The following is a 13,110-nucleotide window of genomic DNA, read 5'->3' as shown; positions in this document are numbered from 1 at the left end:
GCCAGACTCCTGCGTCCAGGCCCTCCTCCAGGGGATCTTCCCGACCCAGGGATCGGACCCGGGTGGTCTTATGTCTCCTGCACTGGCAGCTGGTGGTTTACCACTAGCACTGCCTGGGAAGCCCCTTCCTTCCTGAGTGGCCTTCATTTTCTCCACAGCTTTTCTGCTCTCTCTTCTCTTCAGAAACATGTTGACTTCCTGTTGACTGGAGAGCATTTCCTTGGCCTCTTGCCCTTGTTTAACACTGCTCTGAGCATTCCTGTTGACAGATCCACTTGATAAACCTTTGTTCATTTTCCTTTTTTATTTATTCAGAGACCATATGGAGTGGTTAAGAGCACTCTGGAGCCATATTGCCTTGGTGTGAATGCCAGTTCTGCAACTTCAAAGCTGTGTAATCCTTGCAAGTTCATTTACCTAATAATTTTCTTGTCTCTTAAATGAATGATAATGATACCTACTTCATAGTTTTGATGTGAAGACATTAAATGAAATAATATACATGAGACTTTTAGATTGTGCAGAATAAGTGCTAGCTACTACTTATGAGCCTGGCTCTTTGTTGGCACTTAATTCATCAGGACTCCTGGTTAGTGACAGACCCTATTTGTATAGCATTTTGATGTTTGTTATGTAAAATAAATCTTATCCTATACTGGTCACTCAAATACAACATTGTTAACACAGTTACAGTAACCATGTAAAGAAACATTTCATATTAAACACATACACATGAGATATGTATAGATCACATCCTTAGGATTTGTTAGGTGAAGTTTGCTGTAAGTTGTGAGAATTATGTGGTATTGTGTCGGACTTTAGGGCTCTCTATCTTTTTTAATGAGCGAATGAATGGCAGCTTCAATATGACGTGAGCACATAAAACATTTATCGTATCCCAAATTTCTGACTTTTGATGGGCTTTATGTCCCAATTTGAACCTAAGGGCCATTTGGGGACCGAATACTTGCATAGTTCCTACTTCCGCTTATGAGTTAATGCAGTTCTTCCTGTGTGCTACTCAGTTGTTCTGGGTGATGCTTAGTTCTTATTTTCGTGTGCCCTTTTGAGCACAATTTGGTTTTTACATATTTGCATCTTTGATTTAAAGAGTGGAAAAGTGACCCTTGGGTTGAGAATAAAGCTTGCCAAACTACCTGTGGGATTAGTTATTTGCTATTAGGATGAGCAGTCTGTGAATTCTCTGTCCTGTATCTGGCCTTCAAGAATTTGCTGTAATTGCATTATTTCTTATTAAAATCCATTGGGCTGAATTCAGCACAAAGTTTTATTGTAGTTTATAAAACTATACATGCTTACAGTTCTGAATGAGCTGAAAAGAATTGTGAAAGTTAAGTAAATTAAGTGAATTCAACAGAATTCTTTCTGTAATCATAGAAATTAATCATGAAGACATTTGATTATGTGAATATTACACATAGCAAATGCATGGCAAATGTCTGGTACCTATTAAACCCTCACTAAGCAGGTTATAAGGCATCCACAAACAGAGAGTTGTTGCAGACCAATCCTGTGTCATCTGTTAATACAGTCATGCTCTTGTGCTACTGGAAGAACTGCTAAGGTATAATCTTGAGTTTGCCAGCAACTGTAGGCGGGTTGAAGTGAGTAAAATGACTCATGTGCTTGTCTTGGTTCTAAGGATCTGTTGTTGCAATTTTGTCATTCAACCCTGCCGCCAAGTGTGAGAATTAAACTCACATTCAACAAGTAATAATTATGTTTCTCACCAGTAGTAATGGTATTTAAGCATTGTTACATCACTTCACGTCCTTGTTCTCTATGAATCACCTTACACATAAACATTGGAGTTACTAGTCTGATTTTGGGAGTTCTAGGGAAGCAGTCGGAGAAGGCAATGGCACCCCACTCCAGTACTCTTGCCTGGAAAATCCCATGGACGGAGGAGCCTTGTAGGCTGCAGTCCATGGGGTCGCTAAGAGTCAGACACGACTGAGCGACTTCACTTTCACTTTTCACTTTCATGCATTGGAGAAGGAAATGGCCACCCACTCCAGTGTTCTTGCCTGGAGAATCCCAGGGACGGGGGAGCCTGGTGGGCTGCCATCTATAGGGTTGCACAGAGTCGGACACGACTGAAGCGACTTAGCAGCAGCAGCAGGGAAGCAGTTGTGATGCTCTTTGTCTTTGAGAAGTAGGGCAGGAGAGATTGACAGATGGAGAGCAAAATGCCTCCTGTGTTGGCTGATGGAGGACATGACATTAGATCTGAAGTAGAAAGGACTTATTGGCTTTTCTTGATTTAGATTTACCCACGGGTGACTAGCACGGCCAAGCCAGCCCCCAGCTTCTGAGAGGAGTAAGGGGAGAGAGGGGGGAGTTGGGAACATTGCTCTAGCGAAGGCCCTTCATGAAGTGTGGTGTGGGCACACACAGCCAAGTGAGCAAGACCTTCCCATAAAGCAAGCAAGACAGTAGTGGTCTGTGAGTAGGCTGGGGAGCTAGAAGAGGGGAAGATATGAGGGGCATAGATGGGAACACAGATATAACGAGTCTCTGGTTTCTTCATCTTCCAGGAGCCACACGTGTACATACGCACACTTACTCATGTATGTCTTCATTCGTTCCTTAGTGAATGTGTCTTGTAAATAATCCTAAGTGCTACTTAGATTGCGACTTCTCATGTCTGAGTCTTAATAAAATTTCAAATGCTCCCTTGAAATAGTACTTTAAAAAAATAATAAAATATATGAGAAAGCAAAGAATCTTTAGCAAGTTCAGTTCAGTTCAGTCACTCAGTTGTGTCTGTCTCTTTGCAACCCCATGGACTGCACATGGACAGACCTCCCTGTCCATCACCAGCTCCCGGAGCCTACTCAAGCTCATGTCCATCGAGTCGGTGATGCCATCCAACCCTCTCATCCTCTGTCATCCTCTTCTCCTCCTGCCTTCAGTCTTTCCCAGCATCAGGGTCTTTCCCAATGAATTGGTTCTTCGCATCAGGTGGCCAGAGTTTGGAGCTTCAGCTTCGGCATCAGTCCTTCCAATGAATATTCAGGACTGATCTCCTTTAGGATGGACTGGTTGGATCTCCTTGCAGTCCAAGGGACTCTCAAGAGTCCTTTCCAGCACCACAGTTCAAAAGCATCAATTCTTCGGCGCTCAGCTTTCTTTATAGTCCAACTCTCACATCCATACATGACTACTGGGAAAAATGTAACTTTGACTAGACGAACCTTTGTTGGCAAAGTAATGTTTCTGCTTTTTAATATGCTGTCTAGGTTTGTCATAGCTTTTCTTCCAAGGCACAAGCGTCTTTTAATATCATGGCTACAGTCACCATCTGTAGTGATTTTGAAGCCCCCCAAAATAAAGTCTGTCACAGTTTCCATTGTTTCCCCATCTATTTGCCATGAAGTGATGGGACCAGATGCCATGAGCTTAGTTTTCTGATTGTTGAGGTTTTTTTTTTTTTTGATAATAACATTTATTTCTCTCATGAAGTTACTTAAAAAAAAAAAACGAATTTAGAAGAGATAAAGGTAAAACATGGAGTGAAATAACTATAAATGTTTGTTCTTCTACTTCAAAAATTGCCTGACATCTGAGCCAGAAGACTTTCTGCATCTATCAGTGATTTCCTCTTCATGTGTCATAGAAAGAGTTCAACATGCTTTACAAAATCCATTATATTTTAAGACCATTTCCAATATCTGCTATCATAAATCAAATCCATTTATTCAAGGTTACTTATAGGGAATTAATCACACAGAAAATTTTAACTTCTTTTTCAAAAATTAAAGTACAAGTACTTTACTGTATTTGGCATTCCTATACATAATGATGTGAATTCAAAGACTGAAAGCATTAAGGGTACATAATTAAAATTCATAGGCTTAGACATTTTAAAAGTTTTAATATTTAGAATTGTCAGTAACAAACATTACAGAGAAACAAATAAGAATATAAATACAATGTACTCTCCTTCAGATTTCTGCTCTGATTAAGTGGCATTATATAACATACAAAATTGTTCCAAAATACTGGTACATACTTGTTATACCCTCATAAATATTTAAAAAAACCTGAAAAAATCGAGGCCAAGTTAACCATGGGTACTCTGCACAAGGAACAAAAACTCATGGATTCCTCCACTTCTGAGGACTTCTAAAACCGACCTCCCTAATTCCAAGGGAAAATTTGCTCGAAAGAGAAAAATTAAAAACAGGTCAGCCATGCATCAATAGCCTTGATAGGGTATAGCTATTATGTCAAAATTCAGCCATCAATATACAGCCTCATTTCCCATCTAAAGTTAATGAGAATGTATTTTACTTTAAATGGGACATAGTGGCAAAATGCCAAGAATTAAAGAATAACCTTAAAGTCTTAATTTCATACTTCAAATATCACAAAAAGCAGTAATTCCCCAAATGATGAAAGCATAATGAAATAACTACACAGAAAAAATGGACATTTAAGTCATTTCACTCTCTCATAATATCCATAGAATGAGAACAGATGTATTTATAACTTCAGCATACTTCATAAAATCATTATTCATTGAAATAGACAAATGTTTACGAGGAACATTTAACTTAAACTTCATAGTTGCTTATAAAATGGCACTTGAAAGACTGACCTAAGCAAATAAGAGTCTGACCAAGAGACAGTCAAGTATAAATATAAAACATACTACAGTGTTGCTTGGGATTACGTGTAAACACTGCTGTAAATGTATGCATAAATGTAAAATGCGTAACCAGCAAGGACCTCCTGTAGGGCAAGTGGAGCTCCATTCAGTGTTGCGTGGCACCCTGGGTGGGAGGGGAGTGTGGGGGAGAGTCGGCACATGTGTGTGTAGGGCGGAGTCCTTCTGCTGCCAGCCTGAAGCTATCACAGTGTTAATCAGCTATACTCCCATACAAAGGAAAACATTTAAATATATATACACACTACAGTGTTAAAAACCTCATAGTGCTCTATAGGAAAACCAATAAAGATAACAGTCTTTCTGGGGGAGAAAGTTTTTACCATTACAAATGTTAAATGCAAGTTTTATACATGAATTCAATAAGGAATACATTTAAACCTTACAGTGCCACATAATCATCATCCATTTTGTGGAAAACAATAAAAATTATGTACTTTTTAAATATGTATACATCAAAACTGAAAGGTTAATTTTTACTTTTTCCTTTATTGGCAACTTTGGATGCATTTTTAGGTTTTGGTTCCCAGAGGGCATTTTTTACAAATCTTGAAGCTGCACCCCTGTCCAGCTTGCCAGCCTTTTTCTTGTCTGTTATTTCCTTGACTCTGTTCACGTACACTCTGATTCTCTCCAATTCCTGCTTTACTGGGTGTTCCTTGGGATTGACTCCCTGAGTTGCCAAATAAACCCAAAACATTGAATTTAATGTGTAAGCAGAAACTAAATCCACTTTTGCTGGTTGAAGTGGGTCCAACTTCTGCAACAACTCATTTCTAGAAACAGACATCTTGGTCTTGAGCATTTCATCCACAGCACCAGTGGAATTCTCAAATGTTGATAAATATTCATGAATTTCTACTGGATAGTCTTCATTAATTCCTTCACCTGCCATTACGATCAACTCGCTAGCCTTCCACGTCTGCCTTCCGGAAAGTAGTCGGCAGTGGTTGAATGTTGAGTTTTAAGCCAACTTTTTCACTCTCCTCTTTCACTTTTGTCAAGAGGCTCTTTAGTAGAGGTGTTTTTGTTTTGTTTTGTTTTGTTTTGCAGTGAAGCTATATAGAAGTATTTAGTGAGCAGCTACTGTGTGCCAGGCACTGTGTTAAGACACAAGAGATGCCAAGATGAGTGAGGTACAGTCTTTTGTTCGTGGAGATTACAGTTTAATAGGAGTGACTTGGAAATAAGTATGTTCAGTAGATTGTTGTAGGTAAATAGATGGTGAAAGTACAGTGGACCTAAAGGAGCCATGACCAGTTCTACCTAAGTCTGTAGTCATGATTAAATTTGAGGGGAAAATATTATCCTCTCTGTTATAATAATGAAACCTTGTTAGTAATTGTAGGACTTTAAAATGATTTTGTTTCTCATCCTTCTGGAAATCAAGAAGCAAGTAATAGAAGCATGCCCTGGAATTAAGATTATGATTTAAAATATTTTATTAGTAACAGAAGTACTATAAAGAAAGCTGAGTGCCAAAGAATTGATGCTTTTGACCTGTGGTATTGGAGAAGACTCTTGAGAGTCCCTTGGACTGCAAGGAGATCCAACCAGTCCATCCTAAAGGAGATCAGTCCTGGGTGTTCATTGGAGGGACTGATGCTGAAGCTGAAACTCCAGTACTTTGGCCACCTGATGCCAAGAGCTGACTTATTTGAAAAGACCTTGATGCTGGGAAAGATTGAGGGCAGGAGGAGAAGGGGACAACAGAGAATGAGATGGTTGAATGGCATCACCGACACAATGGACATGGGTTTGGGTGGACTCCGGGAGTTGGTGATGGACAGGGAGGCCTGGCGTGCTGCAGTCCATGGGGTTGCAAAGAGTCAGACATAACTGAGCGACTGAACTGAACTGAACTGAAATATCTCTCTGATGCTGCGTGCTTCGTTTTAAAATATTGGAGATGTGTCCTATTCTTACAGCTCTTAAAATGTATATGCTTACAACTGAAACAGAGCATACAAATGACCTACTAGTTGTAAACTGTTGATCCTTTTGCTGGTAAAAGCAGGAGAAGGACCTGGAGAAGTGAGGGGACCCGGTGAAAGGAGGTTGTGATGGCAGTTGGGAAACTGTCGGGAGGAACTCAGTTGAGCAACAAGGTACAGACCTGCTCACAAGGAGGACTTTTACATCTCTCCTCAGCCCCACTCACCCTCCTTGTTGAAAACTGGGCTTCTGTGTAAGAATTTGAAGAAATGTGTTCTGCATATTTAATGAAAAGTTTTAAAATGAAAGCATGACATCATAGAAAATGTTGACATCATGCTGCTAGTGAGATAATAGAAATATTTTGAATGGAAAGGTACAAATCCTATTTATGCTGACAAATAAAAGCTAAAATTGAGGATTTAGGTTTGTTGTTTTGAACACTTTTATCGTATCAGACAATGCATATTACCAGAGGAGGAGTATGAAGATGTATGTGGAAGCTTGTGTGGCTCTTCTGAAGTGGAAATTGGGGCATTTCTGGGGACCTTTGTGTTTATGGCCTTGGTTCTTTCCTGTATTTGGCTTTTAGTCTTTGGCTGCCCCTTTCCTTGATCATGATTAGTTATGCTATTTTTATAATTGCAGCTATGATGAGAATCTTGTTGTTATGTTGTTTCCAAGTTAACATGGAAAGAGGGAAGGAAGCCAAATGATTTTTCTAAGATTATTGCTCTAGTGGGAGAAGGAAGAAGGAGAGAAATGGGTTCTTGAGGTTGTACTTTTTTTTTTTTTGATGAGACACTTGTTTAATGTGGAGTTAACCGAGTTGTGAGAGGCGGAGGTGGGACTGCTGGAGGGCTCACAAGCCAGGGGATCAGAGTTTGTCCCAGCGGAGGGGTAAAAGGATTGGAGGTTCTGGATCGTTTCTCACAGGACCACCAGGGGGCGCATTTGGCAAAGGACGTCAGAGTCTCCTGGGATGCCGCTCCAGAATAAATTCGGTTGCAGAGCAGGCATGTGTCACTTTAAGTGCCGTATTTAATTTCGTCTCTCACAGAATGACCATTTAAAATAAGTGGTATTTCAGGTTTTCATGTGACTGGTGTGCCTTCCTTTATTTTGTTTGTTTTTAGTTGTATTTTGATGTTTATAGTATTTCTCCTCTGAGCATTCCTTCCACTCTTGGATCTAGAGCATGGCAAGATAAATGCTGAAGTATTTAGCAGCGGTGCCTATTAAGGTTTTATTATTTTAAAAAACTTTATTATAGAGGTATCTTAGTTCATAATCTGACTCAGTGGACATGAATTTTCGCAAACTCTGGGAGATAGAGGGGGACAGGGAAGCCTGGCGTGCTCTAGTCCATAGGGTCGTGAAGAGTCAGACATAACTTAGTGACTGAACAACTACAACACCAAAGTCTATAATATACTAAGAAGGTGATCACAAATAACTGAAACATTGTTTAGGCACCATTGATACTCTGAGCCTCTTCTGTTTGAAAGATGAGGTGGCATTAAGGAACTCATAGACATGGATAACTTACTCAGAGAATTTCAGGAAAAAAGCACTTGTGTGCATGCATTGCAGGGGAGAGGAAAGCCAGCAGCAGCAACTCAGGGACAGGCTTGTCTGTCTTACTTTTAGGCTGAAAGGTCTGTATGATAGTGACTGCCATGCCCTGCGTATTGGGGGAGAGTAAAACGTTCCTCTCTGCAGCATCTTTTTCTCAGCTTGCTTGTGGTTTCTGCTTCCTCATTTTTTCTGCTTGCCTTTGGTCACCGTAGCTGGTTAAGCTCTTTAGCTCATAATGTTTCATCTTTAGCTCTCATTACAAATTGACTCTCTGCTTTATCCTAGTCACGTTCCTAAGAGAGGACTGATTGAATAACTTATGTTAGTGCATTAAGAAACTTTACAGCTGTGAAAAGGGGTTGAGGGAGATCCACTGACTTACTGGAACCAACCTGATCTCTCTGTTCAGTGACATCACGTTGGTACCTTGGGAATTGGCCACTACGGTGGGAGTCTTCACAGCATGGAAACTGGCAGATGCCACAAACCAGAGCTCACAGCCTGTACTTCTTCCCTCCGGGAACTGGTCGCTAAGCTTTTACTGGCACACCACTAGGTAGCTGTTGATACGCATAAGCTTGAAGATGCACTGTTAAGCAAGAAAAGAGTAAGATCTAGAATTATATATAGAATGGTTCTAGTTTTTAAATAGAAAAGGGATATTTAAATATATGTGCATGTGCATACATACATGCAGATTCTTGTACAGTGTGGAGAAGAGTTTTGGGAGAGAACGGTGTCTGCTTCTAGGAGGGGGACTTAGGCTTGAAGTGGAGTGTATGCAGCCGTTCAGATCAGAGTTCAATTTTAGACACTGTGTGTGTAGTTGATTCTGAACATTAAAAGCCAATAAAATTCTTATATAGTCATAATGTCAGTAGTCAGTATGGTTTACTTCAGTGTTAAACATAATGATGAGGTGTGTAGGAAGGAAATATAATCCTGACACTGACAGTGTCATGGTCAGATGGATTCACTTTTCTGATATGTATCACATCCATAGCCACACCCCTTTGTATATACTTCATATCAATATTTGACCATGACTTTTCATCTCTCTCTGCTTTCTTTGTTCTGAGATTTCTAACAGTCCTCTTAGCTCTTTTTGGTGTCTTTTATATGTAAGCATTTACCATATTGCAATAATGCTGTGATCTGTATGTTGCCTAGCATCCACTTTCTTCTTGAAGAAACTTTGTATTCCCTCTTCTAATGCAGTCTAGTAACTCTCTAGGCAGCTACCCAGTTGGCATCTGGAAATGTCCAATTTTAGCCTCTGGAGATTTCACAGATCTAGTGTCTGCTCCTCATTTTGATTCTGTTAAAGAAAAAAAATTATTCTAACACTTATTACAACAATAAGACTATTCAGGGCTGTTGCAAGGAGTGTCAAGAATATCACAATAGGGGAGAAGGATAGGGCTCAACTCCAAGTACAGTAAGGGATTTATCATTAATTCACCAAGTGAGGGCTTTGGTGGATGGAAAGTTACTAAGAGGAGACCTCAGGGACGGGGGAATCTTGCTAAACCTATGTAACAGGATTTTAGGTAGAGACAGACCAGGGTTACTAGATATCAAGGATGGAGGAGGAAAAATCTGACCAGATAGCAAAGGTGATGAGATATCAAGGGTGGGGGGATTCCCTGATTTAGCAGGATGCTTGCTACAGCTGGGTGAGGCAGGCTGAAGACAGGATGGAGGCCAAGGTCAAGGCCTAGGAAAGAAGATGACTGAAGTTTGGACAGGGAGAGAGTCTTTGTCAAAGAAACATTGTTGAGGCAGTAAACTTTGAATCATTGTATTAGTTTCCTCTTGCTCCTGTCACAAACTTGGTGGCTTAAAGCAACAAAATTGATCCTCCTACTATTCTGGAGGATGCAAGTAGTTACACTGGGCTAAGGTCAGGTGTCAGCAGGGCTGATTCCTTGGGGAGACACCAGGGGAGATGCTGGGATGCCTCGGGGAGTGGGAGTGGGGTGGGGGCGGAAGGTGTCCCCTTGTCTTTTTGAGCTTCTGGAGACTGCCTGTTTTCCTTGGCTCCCGTAAATGTAATTAGACTGGCATCAAATTTCTAATCATCCAGAAAGTAATGCAGCACTTATTTTCAGAGTTCTGAGGGAAAAAAAATTACCATGAGCTTGGAATTTTGTATGGAGACAAACAACTGATTAAGTATGAAGAAAAAATAAAAACATTTACAGATAGTACAAGGTGTGTTGAGCTGAAGATTGACTCCCCACAATATCCTGATCTCTGTTCACATCCTAATCTCTGGAAGGTGTGGATGTACCTAATATGTCAAAAGGGATTTGTGGATGTAATTAAATAAGGATTTTTCAAATGGGAAGGTGATCCTGGATCATGAAGGTGGACACAGTGTCATCACAGGAATCTTATGAGAAGAGGACAAGAAGGTCAGAGGAGGGAGGAGATTTGAGGATGGAGGCAAGAGGTTGGAGTGATGTGAAGGAAGGGGCCGGGAGCCAAGGAAAGCAGGCAGCCTCTAGAAGCTCAAAAAGACAAGGGGACACCCGCTGCCCCACACCCCCACATCCCGGTTTATGATTTCAACTTTTAACCCTCTTTCTGAGTTTCTGAGATCTTTTGCCTATGTTGAATGTTACAACTGGCTTAAGCTTAAGTGTAAGTTAAGTTTGATTGTAAACGTGATTCATTAGTGTCCAGTTAAGTGTAATTAATGTACATAAGCATGCCTTTAACATGGCTGTCATGTTTGCAAAGTTGTTCCCATATTGTAGGTCCCAACCCATTTTCAAAAAAAGAAAGGACACAATGAAGGGAAGAAGGTGAGACTCAACAGAATAGAGGCGAACACTTCACAGTGCTGCCCTGCAGTAGTTAGCATATTGTATCATGAAACTTTTATTTCACTTGTAAATGTGTGCTGTGTGAAATATTTCCCAAACCCTCCAGAATTTAGTATGTATTTGCTTAGTGTCTGAAAGGGGCTGAAGCTTTCACATTAAAAAGTATCATTAAAATTGTTATAAAATGTACTTGAGAAGAGTATTCATACTTAGGTTTAGTTTGTTTTAAATAAAAATTTTCTTTGTTGCTCCAAGACAAGTTTTGTTAAAATTAGTAAGAATGTGGCTAATTTTTGAAGCCAAGATTAAGGCTTATTGAAAGCCCCTGTTTGTTACTAGCTGGAATGCTGGGTGTAGGCTGGTGTGGCTCATACTTGGGATGGAGCCTGAGAGGCATGTTTTTACCCTCAACAAACATCATCTTTGTTTGAGTATCTGTAGTCTGTGTAACCACAGCAAGGTCTTTTTTCTCCCTTAGACTATATCTCAGACCTTTTCTTTCTTGTGTTTGTTTCACAAATAGTTTAAAGTAGAGCTGCCTTCCACACTTGTGTTTCAGTTTGTTGCAGAATATGTGAGGAACTGCCTAACACTGTTGGTGTGCTTGCAACTGAAAAGCAGTAATGGAGTCTTGGTGTAGATAAATTTACTCTATGAGGACTGAAGCTGTTGTTAATTCCCAGGGCCAGACTGGTTATCTAACAAAGGGTAAAGTACTTTTTATGTTAAAATATATATTTATTTAACATTCATCTGTCAAAATGTATAGTAGGAAAAATGGTCTGTCAATTTTGTGTCATTGGATTGAATTTAAAATTTAAAACCTTTGAATGAATTGTTCATTACAGTCTGGGGCTATTACAGTTCAAGTGGATGCTTTATTCTTAAAAGTTCTTATGTTTATATGGAATTAGAGGTGTTCGTAAAATGCTGTCGCTATTTTCTTCTGTACATTTGTGCCCCGAGATGTTTTATATGTACTTGAGTTTTTAATCCAAATGTCTTTTGATCCTTCACTGCTTAAAATGTGCCTCTTATACTTTGAGACTTTCTAATATTAGATGGAATCAGTTAAAATAATTGGATTGAATTTGAGTTGAGTGTTGCGATAGGCTGCTTGTCGGATGAGGTGCGGTTAAGCGCCCAGGCCTGCGCAGTTGTGTAACAGTTGCCTGGAAGCCGGTGCACAGTTGCACACACAGGACAGCTGTGACGCCCTCCGTGGTCAGTGTTTTTAGGGCAGACGCTTTGTCCTGCAGTGGAATTTCTAAATAAGCAATCAGAACAAAGCCACAGGGATTATTCTACTATAATTTTTAATAAACTTCTCAGCCGTAGATAAGACAGTGTGAAGCATAATTTATGTGAATTCTGCATAAGGACACTACTTACTGGAAAGATGATTGCCTTAAATGATGTCTCTAAACTCAGTGTCGAGAAAGATTGGCATTTAGTCTCTTCAAAGAAGCAGGTTTGGCTATATTTTATAAGAGAAGTTTGACTTTAAATCTGTTCTTTTTTACATTTATTAATAACAGATTTTTCTCCTTGTGGGGAAATAACAAGAGCTTTCTAAAGGAATTTAAGACTAGCACTTACTTGATTCAGAGTCAACTACGCTAATCATTTTAATCATTTTTCTCCCATAACATTAGAGCACAGTTTCATCCAGTTTCAGTACAGCCTCTATTATTGGCTAGGTTTTCCTTTCTAGAAATTTCTAGACAGGAGATGGATCCATGTAAAGCATAGTATCTTGCATTTTGCCACAAAGATGCTTTCTGGGGATATTTTATATCTTCATTTCCCAGCTCTATACTGTTTCCAGATCTTACCTTTATACTTTTATTAAACTTTTCATTGTTAGAAATATAGTTGAGATTCCTAGGGCTAGTAGCAGAAATAAAGGACTGGTATAAAATACTTCAAGAACGCCCTCATTTATTGAATTTTGCCCAGTTACCATAGAAATTCATGCTTATCTGTTCTGATACTGGAAATGGAATTTATTGTGTGGTCAGGGTTCCTGAGTTTAATTTCTGTTCATTTGCTTCCCCTGCCCTTTTGGTAGGT

The 13,110-nt window shown here is 39.7% G+C and overlaps 1 protein-coding gene and 1 pseudogene across 6 annotated transcripts in view; one reads left to right on the top strand and one right to left on the bottom strand.

The window, feature by feature from the left end:
* Positions 1–13,110, top strand: part of USP6NL (USP6 N-terminal like) — a 140,189-nt gene that overhangs the window by 71,424 nt on the left and 55,655 nt on the right. The window contains exon 1 of one of the 6 annotated variants that reach the window (XM_020892942.2): positions 11,620–11,745. The exons of the other annotated variants lie outside the window; for them this stretch is intronic. Coding sequence (XP_020748601.2) covers positions 11,691–11,745 — 55 coding nt within the window. The 5' untranslated portion in view covers positions 11,620–11,690. Of the gene's footprint in view, positions 1–11,619; positions 11,746–13,110 lie in introns of those variants that run through there. 6 annotated transcript variants of the gene reach the window in all.
* On the bottom strand, positions 5,156–5,624 carry LOC110136978 (nuclear nucleic acid-binding protein C1D pseudogene; annotated as a pseudogene).

This window comes from Odocoileus virginianus, chromosome 9 (assembly GCF_023699985.2).
Source record: "Odocoileus virginianus isolate 20LAN1187 ecotype Illinois chromosome 9, Ovbor_1.2, whole genome shotgun sequence".
NCBI lineage: Eukaryota > Metazoa > Chordata > Mammalia > Artiodactyla > Cervidae > Odocoileus > Odocoileus virginianus.
Note: the sequence above shows the minus strand (reverse complement) of the source record. Positions and strands in the feature narration are given on the sequence as shown.